At 39.2% G+C, this 13,255-nt stretch overlaps 1 protein-coding gene across 4 annotated transcripts in view; it reads right to left on the bottom strand.

Moving 5' to 3' along the window:
* The window catches only part of MYO16 (myosin XVI), a 574,351-nt gene that overhangs the window by 85,472 nt on the left and 475,624 nt on the right, over positions 1–13,255 (bottom strand). For all 4 annotated transcript variants that reach the window (XM_021929768.2, XM_021929769.2, XM_003914068.5 and 1 more), the window contains exon 29: positions 4,618–4,714. In XM_021929768.2, the coding sequence (XP_021785460.2) occupies positions 4,618–4,714 (97 nt within the window). The remainder of the gene's footprint in view (positions 1–4,617; positions 4,715–13,255) is intronic.

The raw sequence follows: 13,255 nt of genomic DNA, 5'->3' as shown, positions 1-13,255 counted from the left end.
ACCACCATTTAAAGGGACCTCTGTGTGTAAGACACTCTATTACCTCATTCAATTCTGAAACTCAATGACAAAACATACCACTACCTCAATTTCAGACACAATGGCACTTCTCTTAGTGAAACTAAGAAAGTTCCTCCAGGTCAACACAACCAAAGAATAGTAGAGCCAGGGTTCATATATCCCCAAGCTTAGGAGGTGAAATTACATTTCCTTAGCCTGCAGTTGCACAGACCTAATCTCTAACTCTTCAGGGGGCAGATCACCAACCAAGAAAGTCACAGGGAAGCCTATTTGCAATCAGTGTTAGAAAGAACTTCCTAACCGTCAGCACAGGGTGGAAGTGGATCAGGCTGGCTTATGAAAGAGTTGCTTCCCAGGCCCTGAGTGTGTACAAGGCCAGCACAGTGACCCCTTCTCATGGGTGAAGTGGACAAGTGCAGGTAGAGGAATTCTGATTAGAGTCTTTTCAAACTTTATGATTCTGTCTCTCCCAATTTTAAAAGTTTCTGGGATTATAAGGAGTTGGTTAAGATGACAGAAGATGGATAATTTCAGGAAAGCCAATGTCTGCGGCAAAGCCACTTTATTCTTGCCCTTGGGAAAGGAAGAAGCCTATAAATTATTAAGTGCTTTAAAATAGTCCATGGTTATAAAATAACAAATATGAGGGGTACCTATGATATTGACTTTGATGTCTTTACTTGAGTAGCTGGTGGAAAGTTGAACAGAACATTCTACTATGATGGCTGAAGAGGAAAATAATATGTGGATATCTGAAATGCTGAAAGCGTTTTTTTCCGATGGCACTACTGAAGGTTTAGTTATGTTGGAATGCAGTTGCATTAAGTTAACCGTAAAACAGTCATTCTGAAGTAACCTAAAGGAAAAATGTTAAGCAGAGCGGTACGATCAGATTTCCAGGAAGATAAAATGTGGAATAAAGTGGAGCAGTAGGAACCAATGGGCACCTCGAGCGAGAAGAAGGCAGAACGCTTGAAATTGGCCCGTTCACTTGTTCTTTCTGGTTACACTAAAACAAAACAAAACAAAACAAAACAAACAAACAAACAAACAAAAAAACAAGGGAGACATTGGCTTTCGGAAGAGGGAAAGTGAGTATATTCAAGATGTTTAATCTCTTGGAATAAAGAGAAGATTAATGTGGATGTGCCAGACTTCTCCTGACCTCCCACTACAGCACAGCTATTCACTGGATTCGCATTCACCCGGAGTCTATTGTCCCGCCTCCAGAAGACCTCATTTTCTCACACCTCATCCCACTAGCCTTTTAAAATTCTTTAAAAATGTTACACCAGTTGCTCACTATTGATATCTTCAATAAGGGGCAACTGGTAAAAATAAAATTGCCACTCATGGATGCTGATGTTTATTGTCTTTCAGACAAATTCAGAAGACTGCTGCTAAGACACCTGCCATGTAAGGTCTTAATTTCATCTGAATGAAATGAGCATATACAGTCAGAGAAAAAACTTCTGGCAGGAATAATTTCAAATTAAAATGATTAAATTTAAAACTAAAAGTTACAGCTTTCTTTCCCCTGGACATTTTTAAAGAAAACTATAGAATTCTTAAAAAAAAAAAAAACTGGAAATGCTTCCAGATCATATAAATTTTTAGTAAATTTAATATTAGCAAAAAGCATTGAGGGAACTGTTTTAAGAGCTATGAAAATAAAAATCAATAATTAATGCTTTGCATTTAAAACCCTGTAATTAAAAAATACTCATATTCATTATTTCACTTATGCAATATGAGATTATGGTTTCTATCTTGATGTCATTTTTTAAGACTTTTTTTTTTTTTTTGAGATGGAGTTTCACTCTTGTTGCTCAGGCTGGAGTGGTGCAATGGCATGATCTCGGCTCACCACAACCTCTGCCTCCTGGGTTCAAGCTATTCTCCTGCCTCAGTCTCCTGAGTAGCTGGGATTACAGGCATGCACTACCATACCGGGCTCATTTTGTATTTTTAGTAGAGACGGGGTTTCACCCTGTTGGCCAGGCTGGTCTTGAACTCCTAACTTCAGGTGATTCGCCTGCCTTGGCCTCCCAAAGTGCTGAGATTACAGGCGTGAGCCACTGCACCCGACCTTTTAAGACCATTCTTAATTTTTATCTTTCAAAAAGTGAACAAGTAATTACAGTTCTGTTCATCTTTTCTGTTCCAGGTCAATAGGGTACAGCAATTTAATCTTTGTTAAATAGAACAGAAATTTCTAATGGTGCAAAACTTCTTCTTATTATATTTAAGGGAAGTTTTCAGGAGAATTTGTGATACCCTGTTCTGTCTTTAGCATTATATTAAATGAGACTCTCCCTGTCCCAGTTTCAGCTGAGGCTGCAGATAAAGCTCTGGATGCCATAGGTCCTGGGTGGGGCCTGAGGCATTGCTTTGCTAGCCAGATCCCTGGTGAAGTTGGTGCCACTGGTGTTCCAGGGAAACGTGGGTTGGGGCAGGGCCAAACGTGCAAATAGGACTTGCAAGGGGGAGATCCAAAACAGACCTGTGGCCTGCCCTCTCCCCTGCGCTGATGAAGGTTGATGTTAAGAAGGCCAGGTCATCACACACTAGAAAGAAGATGCCTCCTTTACCAAGAGGTGGCAGTTGGCCCTCTCTTGTCCAAGACTCCCCCTTGCCTCAGCCTGGTGAAAGTGGCTTCAGGAGGCCACCCAGAGATCTTGGCATGTGGCTCCTTGGGGTTGGGAGCCACTGTGCACTGTGATATCTCAGAGGCCACGGCTGCAGTTTTCACAAGGATGTGGTTTTCACAAAGAACGTGTACAGAGAGAACAATGAGACTCCAACAGAGGGTCTGCAAGGTGCCCAGGGGTTGCGGGGTGACTTGCAAATGACCGGCCAAAGGAGGATGTTGCCAGTTAGAGAAGGAAGTCCCTGAAGTGCTCCGGAATATGTGGAAAGCTGTTGAAGTCTGCCCCAGCTGGAGGAGACCAGTGCCAGAGTACACCTGTGTCATCAGAAGACTTGCCAGAAGCAGGTCTTTTTATCTTTAGAAGACTTTTTATCTTCCTCAGAAGACACCTCCTTACTTCTTCCCCTCCTCATTAACCCTGGGAGACCCCGAGGCAACCTGAGTAGGTAGGGATCAGTCCCATGTCCAGTAAGGATGGGACAGGCCTGCAACAGCCAAGAAGGATGTTTTAACTTAGAATGAAGTTCTGAATTTTGATCATTATTTGAGCTGGATGTGTTAAAATCTGAACAGAGACTAGCATGTAACAGGGCTTCTTATTTATTTTTTTCTAATTTTGATTTTTTTTTTCTTTTAGAGGTGGGATCACACTCTGGCACCCAGGTTGGTGTGCAGTGGTAGAAAAAGCTCACTGCAGCCTGGAACTCCTGACCTCAAGGAATTCTTCACTTCAGTCTTCTGAGTAACTGGGATTATTGTTGCGTCCCACCATGCTTGGGAAATTTTTTGAGAGATGGGGGTCTCACTATGTTGCCCAGGCTGGTCTTGAACTCCTGGACTCAAGGGATCCTCCTGCCTCAGCCTCCTGAGTAACTGGGATTACAGGTGACTTTTTATTATCAGAAAATGAAAAGACCCATTGGAGATTCACACAGGGGCATACCTGAATGAATCCCACAGAAAAAGTGGACAGAGGCTTGAGAAGAATAAAAGTGATCTGGGGATCCTATTAGGTTTCCTTGTTAGAGTAACAGTTTCAAATATATTAGAATTGAGTTCACTATATCTTACTAAAAGCTAGCATATAGATCATTTCTCCCTCTTTTATTATTCTTTCAGGAATATATATATATATATAAAATTATATATAATATATATAAATATATATATAAGCTATTAAGCAAATTAAAAATCTATTGCACATGTACATCTTATGTGAAGCATAGTTATGTTTTTAAAAATGTACCCATTTTCAATAGTCACTTGGATTTTGATAGAAAAAACAATTCCAAATGGAATCTCTTCTAAAGTTAAAATGAATAGATACTATCTGCTTTCAAAGATAGCACTCCAAATATTACTGTCACTTCATAAAGGGAAAAAAAAGTCAATACTTTTTCCAAGGCACATGTAGAATTACAGAAAATGTTTGGTTCATCGGCTTGTTCCGGTTCTCCAAACTCTGGTGTCCCTGTGGCGCTACTGAAATGACACAGGAATTTGGTGCCATAGCTGCACCCACATGCCAGGGGAGACGTTTTCCCTGCTGCACAGTCAATGTTACATTCTCACTGTCCTGTGCTTTTGGAAAGAATTTAAAAGCCTGAGTATTTGCAGGGTAATGGATGCATAAATAGTAAGAGATGTATATTCCCTCTTCCAAACTGTACTTTAGGGAAATTCAATATAAAATTTTGTACAAAAGGATGTCTAATTAAAACATGACCAATGTCTGCAAATGTTGATTTTGAGACAGTTGCATAGCACACTAAACCTCGATGCTTCCTAAACACCCAAAAACTATTTGCCTGAAGATAGCATCCAGGAATGGAATACAGTGGCCATTAGGGTGCAGACCCCATTGACATTTAAACCTAGGGATGCACTAAAAGAGTTTGCATTTCACAACTCAAAGAAGTTCGGAAATGTTGGCATATAAATGTTACCTTTTTGGCAGGTTATAATTTTTCTCTGCAACTGTAGGCACAAGTCATTGAGTTGGTCAGCATGCCAGTATTTTAGAAACACTTTTCGGACTCCCATCTAAAACGCAAACAGCGGGGAAACATTTAATAGCATGAAGATACCAAAATGATGATGGAAAAATAATCAGACAAAAGATTTTTCCAGCAGAGGATTAGAAGAAACAAACTAAGAAAATTAGAGTACATGTCTCTGATGCTCAAACACTATTACATTTAATCAAAATCCCAAAGGCTTTGTTGTCATAAGTATGTTTTCTGCATGTGCCGCATTGTTTGCAAATGGTTACACACTACTGATGTGGGTTGTACCATGTGGTGCAAAAGAGAAACACTGGCCTTGACTATCAGTCAGAAGAGAAGACCATCCCCATGAATGGATTCTCCCATTCTAGAGCTAGACCCTCATCTTTCCTTCCTCTTTTCATAGCAGGGAGTTTGAGTTTTGAGTTTACAAAAAGAAAAACGAACACTCAAAAGACCAAAATGAAACATAAAGCCGACGCATAAAATTGTTTTACTTCTATAATTTTTCCCACTATGCCACATATGATTATAAATCAAATGTTTGTACAATTGCAATTATAGAACTTCAGAACTAAAGTTTAAAAGTCTCAAGAAAGATGAGAAAGTCATCTTTGAGCAACAATCTTCTGGATGTTTGCACAAACAGTAGTTATGGGATGAACATACTTTTCCAGAATTTTTAAAAAGAAATTTTAGCATGACATGAAATCAGTTTCTATGACAAGCTCTAGTGGCATGAGAACTTATCCAAACGTACTGATATCGATGAAGACAGCTGCCAAAGAAAATTCTTAACACAAAACTGTAAGCCACATTCATACACTTTTAAAGTAATTCTCTTGTGTGTTGTGCTTATTTGAAGAATTCACAGAACTGAGGTAGGTGTGAGGAATACCCCTCACATAGAAGGCACTCATAGTCTCTTAGGAGAAGCAGACACAAGTAATTGCAGGAGAGCCTGGTGAATCCGAATGTGGTGTGCCAAGGAAGCTCTGAGATGGTATTCGGCTAGATAAAGGGAAAGTATTACTTGCAATAAGTTTATAATCATATTCTTAGCACTTGAGACAAACACCATTAAAGTGAGAAGTCTAACATGTGTGCTCCCAAGCATGAACTGGGGACATTAAAATGATAACACCCCCCTAGCCTATGCCATACATCACAGTGTCACCAGAAGCTGGCATGTGCGTACACACCATGAGGTATGGGAAAGGTTTGTAGGTCAGCCTTGTCTTCAGAATGGTTGGCCAGAGATGTTTTATGAGCTATTTCATATGAAAATGGAGCTTATTCCAAACACGCCTTGTCACTTCACCCCTTTCCACCTAACTCTTCCCTTACATGATCTGCTGTCTTAATAAAACAGTTTTGCCGAAGATTTTGGCTGAATTCTGCATTATGAGAGTCAGGCTAATTAGTTAGATCAACGGGAAAAACTCTTAACTACTGGTCTACTTCAGAGCCTTCTGGCTGACTAGATGTTCTTCTTCATTTAGTTTAGTTTCTTTTAGTTGGTTGAAATTTGAGACAGTAACATGAGTGGGTGGCTACTGAGATTGTTACTTTTTTTTTTTTTCATTGTATTGCCATTTTATCTTCCCAGTTATTTTCCATAATTCATAGTCTTTTTTTTTTTTCTCCTTCCCAACTGCTGACTTATTTTGGCAGTCGACAGGAAGAACAGTTGGTCCTGTCTGTGAGCTCTGCAGAACAAATCTGTGAGACAGGCATTGGAAAGGAGGGAGCATGTCACCTCTCTGTTCATCATTGATTGTGGGATGTAACTCATTGTGGGAGAATAACTCCCAAAGACAAACTTCATCCAAACCTGGGTTCCAAAACAGAACTCCAAAGGAATGATGGCTGGTGATACTCCACAATGGATGGGATCAATAATGATCATTAGGGGAATTAACATATGGAAGGAGAGCAACATGCCTAAAAGACCTGTGGAATGGAAACAGGAGAACAGGATTCTAGTTCCCCTCTCTTAATTCAGTGGAGACCCTGAGCAGGAGGGGAGGTAGAAAAAATGAGTATGTCCTCTTACAGTGGCATTTCTAACAGCCATTCCAAAACCCAAAGGAGGTTTATCTTGAGCATTGTGCTAGATTTGGGGATACAAAGGAGGCCTCCATCCTCGTGGAGCTCATAGTGTACTGGGGAAGGTCAGCAGTGAGCAGATTGTGGCAATTGTCCATGCTCAGGACAGAGAGTTATGTCCAAGAAACAGCTTTCAAGAAAAGAGAGTGATCAAGGTGTGATCAGGCAGGGTTCAGTGAGAAGCATGTTTTCTAAGCCATTTTGTCTTGAGGGATAAGCAGGAATTTCCCAGGGCATCTTGAGATGGTGGGTGTGAGACAGAGAAACTAGCATGTGAAGGGCAAGAACCAGAAGATAAACCATCTGAAGGTACAGTTATGTGGACACGGATGAGGGAAGAGGCTACACCTGTAATTGCTGGCTACATCATGAAGAGGACTATAGGAAAAACATGGAAATTCTCCCATGAGCAATTTGGATATGCTGGGAAATGTTAAGAGGACCAGATCTAAATTTTATAAAAATATTTTTTTGAAATTTGTCTTGAATCCTGAAAACTGTCTAAGAATAGATTGTTGAGCTGGTCATTGGCAAGGGAGGGAAAAATACTCCAATTAATCATTTAGGTTTGGAAGATTCTGCAACTGCTGCTTCCCTGTTGACCAACTCCTCTGTATCCTTTACAACTGAAATCAAACCTCATCTCCATTACTAGAATTTTTATATCCACCTTTCCATTTCCTTTAGGGCTTTGACACCTTCTATTTGTGTTCCCAGAGCATCCTATAAATGATTATTTATCCTTTTATAGTGCTTTGTATATATTTACCATTTTATATATATATAAATATATATATATATATTTGCATCTCCTGAAGAATATGGACACATATTCTTGAAATGCACAAGTGGCAGGGATGTGGGCAGGATGAATTCAGATCAGAAAAAAAGAACAGAAGATAAAGAATTGTGAAGCCCTTGCATAAAGTGAGTCACAGAGACGGATGATAGCTTCTAGGGTGAAAATGAGGTAAGATGGAAAATGAAAACTTCAGTCAGATCCTAGAGTCATTCAACAATCCAGAAGTAAGTCACAGAAGGTGGCAGGTGATAGAATAAGTCACGGAGGAAATAAAAGGAAAAAGAAACATGGGGTGAAACTGGCCTACCAGTTTGTATTGTGACACCAGATCTCCAACCTCCATCGAGTGAATCTGAAGCCCAGAAGCCCCTTGTAACTTACAAAACCCTTGGTTGTACCTCAGCAGTGCAGATCTGCATAGCCATCACTACATCAAAAACCCACCAGGGGACTGGAGAACAGGTCCACCCTTCCAACTCCTACCATTGCAAGTGTCTGCCTTCCTCTCATTTGTCCTTCAGTTGCCAACCCTGCTCCCTCCCAGCCATTATCCTCATTATCTCAACCCATGGCTAGCTGCAGCCATAAGCTGGGGGACCAGGAGCTAGCTGACCCTGTTGCCTCCTCCTCTCATACAAAGGAAGTGGGGAAAAGGGGAAACTCAGGATACAGTATATTCAGGAAATAGACAGTTTTGGTTTAGATATGGAAGTTAAATTACAGGAAGAGTAGACACAGAGGTTGAAGTGAACTTTTCTTGGAATACACTAGGGATTTCATGAAGCTCTTGATGGTGGTTAGTTGAGAAGTGGATTGACGGTTTCACTGCATGTCAGGTCAGTTTTGGAAGTGGAGAAAAGGACTTCTTTCTGGGAGCCATGGATTGGGATAATGGCTGGGAAGAAGCAGGGTTGGCAATCGAAGCACAAATGAGAGGAAGGCAGACACGTGCAATGGTAGGAGTTGGAAGGGTGGACCTGCTCTCCGAACCCCTGGTGGGTGTTTGATGTAGTGATGCCTGTGCAAATCTGCACTGCTGAGGTACAACCAAGGGCTTTGTAAGTTACAAAGGGCTTCTGGGCTTCAGATTCGCTCGGTGGAGGTTGGAGATCTGAAGTCACAATACAAGCATCCTATCAAGACATGGCTAAAGACTTTGTTGCAATGGCTGGGTATTGTGCTTGCTGCTATTACATTCATTCAGATTATTTTGTAAAAAAATTCTTCCATCAACTACTTGGGCATATTTTATGGGTATCCAACGGACTATTTTATTTCATGTAGTTTTGTATTATATAATTTATTTACGGTTTGGCAACATTTGTAGATACTCATTGGATGTTTTAGCATTTGTTTGACTGTACTTTTTTTTTTTTTTTGAGATGCTATACTTGTAGTAAATGTTTACTCTTTCTGAAAACAATGAAATTAGCAGTTAAGTAGTATTTTGGAGTTCTTCCCCAGAAACCATTCTGAATGTAGTCTTTATAGTTCTCTGCTTTCACTGATGCTACGGATTAATGAAGATACAAATTTAAGAATCCTTCTTTAGCAGGGAAACACAGATAAGATCACATATATTCTGAATTTTCATGGATTCACACTGTTTATTAATGATATTGACCAAAAGAAAATTATTGACCGTTTTTGTTTTTTTCCTATGGAATGAATGTTACTGTATAATCAGTCTTACAGTGTTATACCAAATCCAATAAATTAAGATTCATTAAAATTAGACCAAAGGTTCAGATCACCTACATTTTTCATTTTGGTGGTATTCTCACATCAAAGAATGTTTCTCAGTAAGCAGAGAAAAGGAGAGGTTAAAATGTTCTTCAACTGAGCCCTCTCCCTGTGCACTGCTAGATGCAGAGTGTTCCCAGCTGAGATTAAAATGTTAATGTCATTCTGACTCCTGTAAAAGTAAACCATCTGTGAATTACAGTCATCGCTATTTTTATTAGAAAACCATTAGGTTTTTTTTTCTTTTTAAGTGACAGATTTTAAAAGATTAAACAAAATTGTCATTGATGACTTCCAAAGCTCCAATTACTGCTACAATTTTTAGGGGTGTGTGTGTGTGTGTGTGTGTGTGTGTGTGTGTGTTTTTGAGAGGTGTAGGCTGTGGAGGTACAGACAAATGCTGGAACGGTGCTTGTGCTAGAGTGTAGGTGGCACGGAAGCTGTGTTAGTAGAGACTTCAAGGGAACCTGTAGAGCACTTTTTTTTTTTAAAGACAATTTTTAGGAGTGCTGAGTGTTTCTGGCAGTACTTTTGGAACAGCATTTACAAAGAAAAAATACAGCTATTATCCTTTGATATTTTTCTGCGATGCACATTTCTCTCTGTATTAATGAAATTGAGGAAAACATCTAATGTAGAACTATTCTTACATATTGATAGTTTAGAAAAATAGTGACGCCTCTCATTTCGTTATATCTATGAATTCTTTGGGAGTTGAAGAAGCATATATTATTTGTATTCTATGTGTGACTTAATTTAGTTTACTCATTTACTGCTGCTGAAAAATACAATCAGTAATTGTTTCCCATGCAGGTAAAGTAAAGGAGGAAGCTCAGCTCACATGGTTCTGCTTTGACAGAAGGACATGTCAATTAAAACAACAAAAAACACTTCAGTTACTTATGGAGACATAGAAAATTGGATAACATTTATTTTGAAATAATAGTACAATTTCCTCTAAGGAAATGTGTACTTGTGATGTCTACAACAGATGATACTAGTAGGATTCATCATCTACAAAGGAGGGGCAAAGGAACTGAGTGTCCATAACCCACACTGTTCTAGTTAGATCTTAGAAATCATCTCGATCAACCTCTTCAGTTTTCAAGAGAAAAAGATATGTCTTAGAGAGGACATATGACACTCACACAGTCCATACAGAAAGTTAGTGCCAGAGGTAAGATGAATCGGAGCTCTCCAGGCTCCAGACTAAAAGAAACACATACCCTTGACCCTATAAAGTCTCAAACTGAAACATGTGTATTAATCACTTGGAGATCTTGTCAAAATGTAAATTCTGATCCAGTAGGTTGGGATGGGGCCAGTGATTCATTCTGCATTTCTAACACATTCCTAAATGATGTCGGTGACGTTAGTCTGTGGACCACGTTTTCAGTGGTGAGACCCTGGGTCACTCTCTTTTCTTGAAGCTTGACTTCTCTGACAAGCTCACCTGGTCCCCTGCTCTGTGTCTGTCATCTCTGTTCCAATGTTTGTCTGAAGCTGCTACGTTGCTGCTTCCCAATGAAAAGTTAGCTATCCTCAGAATTCTCTACTGAATTCTCCTCTTACTTTTCATCATCTTCCTGGTAAGTTCATTATTCCAAAAGCTTTCACTGTAGACTGCTCATGAGAGCTCATCTTATCACCGAGTCCAGACCTATGGAGCCCATCTCATTGCGCACACATTTATGTCAATGTTTCATGGGCACCCTAGCCTCACTCGTATGTTTCCCTCTTTTCCTGTATTTTCTAGCTCAGTGATCAAAAGAACCATCTACCTGGGTATTCCCTGAGCACCTCAAGCCCTAGAGATTTCCACAGGTCATTTCTCACACACTTTCCCATCTCATCCATCCCTACCCACTCTTGCCTTTCTAGGCCAAAGGAGTCATCATCACCTCATCACCCAAGCCAGAACCCCAAGCATCACCTAAGTTTGCTTACAGCTTTTCCCCCAGGCCCCATTTAGTCATAAGTTCTGTTGAGGTTTCTAGAACCCACTTACTGATTACTTTTATGAATAATTTCAGTAGCTCCATAAATTATCATGGGTCTATAAGCATCCATTTTTTTAAACTATATTCAGAGTGATCTTTCTAAACATCAATCTCATTATGTTACTTTCTTGTCTAAAATTAGTTAGTGGCCTGTAATGATTTTCAGGATGATGTTCAAATGCCTTTAAAAGGTTTATTAGAGTTTTCTATTGTATCGCACTTTTAGTCTCCTCCCTCCCTTCCTCCTCCCTCTATTCCTTCCTTCTTTCCTTCTTTCCTTCCTTCCTCCTTTCCTTCTTCCCTCTCTCCATCCCTGCCTCCCTCACCTTCCCTCTAAAATTTGTGGTAAGTACACTTAGCCTGATATCTACCGTCTTAACAAAATTTTAAGCATATAATGCAGTGTTGTTAAATAGCGGTGCGATGTTGTATAGTAGGCTTCTAGAACTTATTCAATACATTCAAGCTTACTTATTCTCCAGCTATATCATATTGCTTTCTGATCCAAAGTGGGAATTCATTTTTCTCCTGTTTGGTGTGTACCTTATAATAATAAATCAATTACAATAGTACATCCATGTCACTAATGTACTTTGTATACATCTCTACAGTAGGACTGGAGTCCTGGTTTTCTTCTTATTTATGTACCGTCTGACTATTCAACTTAACTGTGAGATATTTATAAACTCAGATAATGTTGGAAAAGTATAAAGTTCATAATTCACATGTATTAAGGTGAAGGAAATGAAACTAAATGGACGTGTACAATGGAAAAGGCAGAATTTAAAAAAATGATTTTAATAAGCACTTGCTATAACATAACCTCAGATATTTAAAATTTCATTTGTCTACAAAAATTTAATTATTATTTTTATTATTTTTTTTTGCGGAGTTTCACCCAGGCTGGAGTGCAATGGCATGATCTCGGATCACTGCAACCTCCACCTCCCAGGTTCAAGCGATTCTCCTGCCTCAGCCTACTGAGTAGCTGGGATTACAGGCATGCGCCACCATGCCTGGCTAGTTTTGTAATTTTAGTGGAAATGGGGTTTCTCTATGTTGGTCAGGCTGGTCTCGAACTCCTGATCCCAGGTGATCCACCCACCTCGGCCTCCCAAAGTGCTAGGATTACAGACATTAGCCACCGTGCCCAGCCATCAAAAATTAAATCTTAACATTTTCAACTTATTTAAACTATTTGATGTATTTTATTAAAATACACCTAATAGGATTAAAGAAACAAAGATGCTAAGTTTCATATTTCTAGTGCCATCACCTCTGATATAGGATTATTACAGACTAAAATCTAGAATTTAACTCATCATCTCTCCTTTATCTGCTTTTTAATTCACCTTGCACATTGACTTCAATTTATTAGTCTTCTAGAAACTTCAATGATTTTATGTTGCCTATAAAGCCCTCCATAATATGAGCTAACCCTTTTTTATTTCTCTAAAAGAGATGCTATTTACTATTATTTTAGCTTCCTGTACACTCTCCTGAAGCGCAAAACCAATGTGAACCTTCTTTATATATATTGTGCAGGGCCCACAGCATTCTTATGAATGGAGTTTTCACTGAATGACATCATTACTGTCTTTATACATTGTACAGGGCCCATAGCATTCTCATGAATGCAGTTTTCACTGAATGATATCATTACGGTTGTCAGTGTTGGGTTAGATGCTATCCCTTTATTTCTAAGTCTAAAATCATTGGACTATTTTATTAACGTATATTACATTTTAATGAGAAAGGTCTTATTGTGAATGCTAGCTTCTTTTCTGCAATTAAAATGCTGTATTTTCATACAAAATTAATCTTGAAAAATGTTAACCCCCTTGCTCTAAAAACAGCCCTAGTCTAGTAAATACTTTCAGTTTTTTCAAAGGATATGTACTGTCGTAGTTGCATCAAAAGTAGT

Source organism: Papio anubis, chromosome 15 (genome assembly GCF_008728515.1).
Source record: "Papio anubis isolate 15944 chromosome 15, Panubis1.0, whole genome shotgun sequence".
Taxonomy (NCBI): domain Eukaryota; kingdom Metazoa; phylum Chordata; class Mammalia; order Primates; family Cercopithecidae; genus Papio; species Papio anubis.
Note: the sequence above shows the minus strand (reverse complement) of the source record. Positions and strands in the feature narration are given on the sequence as shown.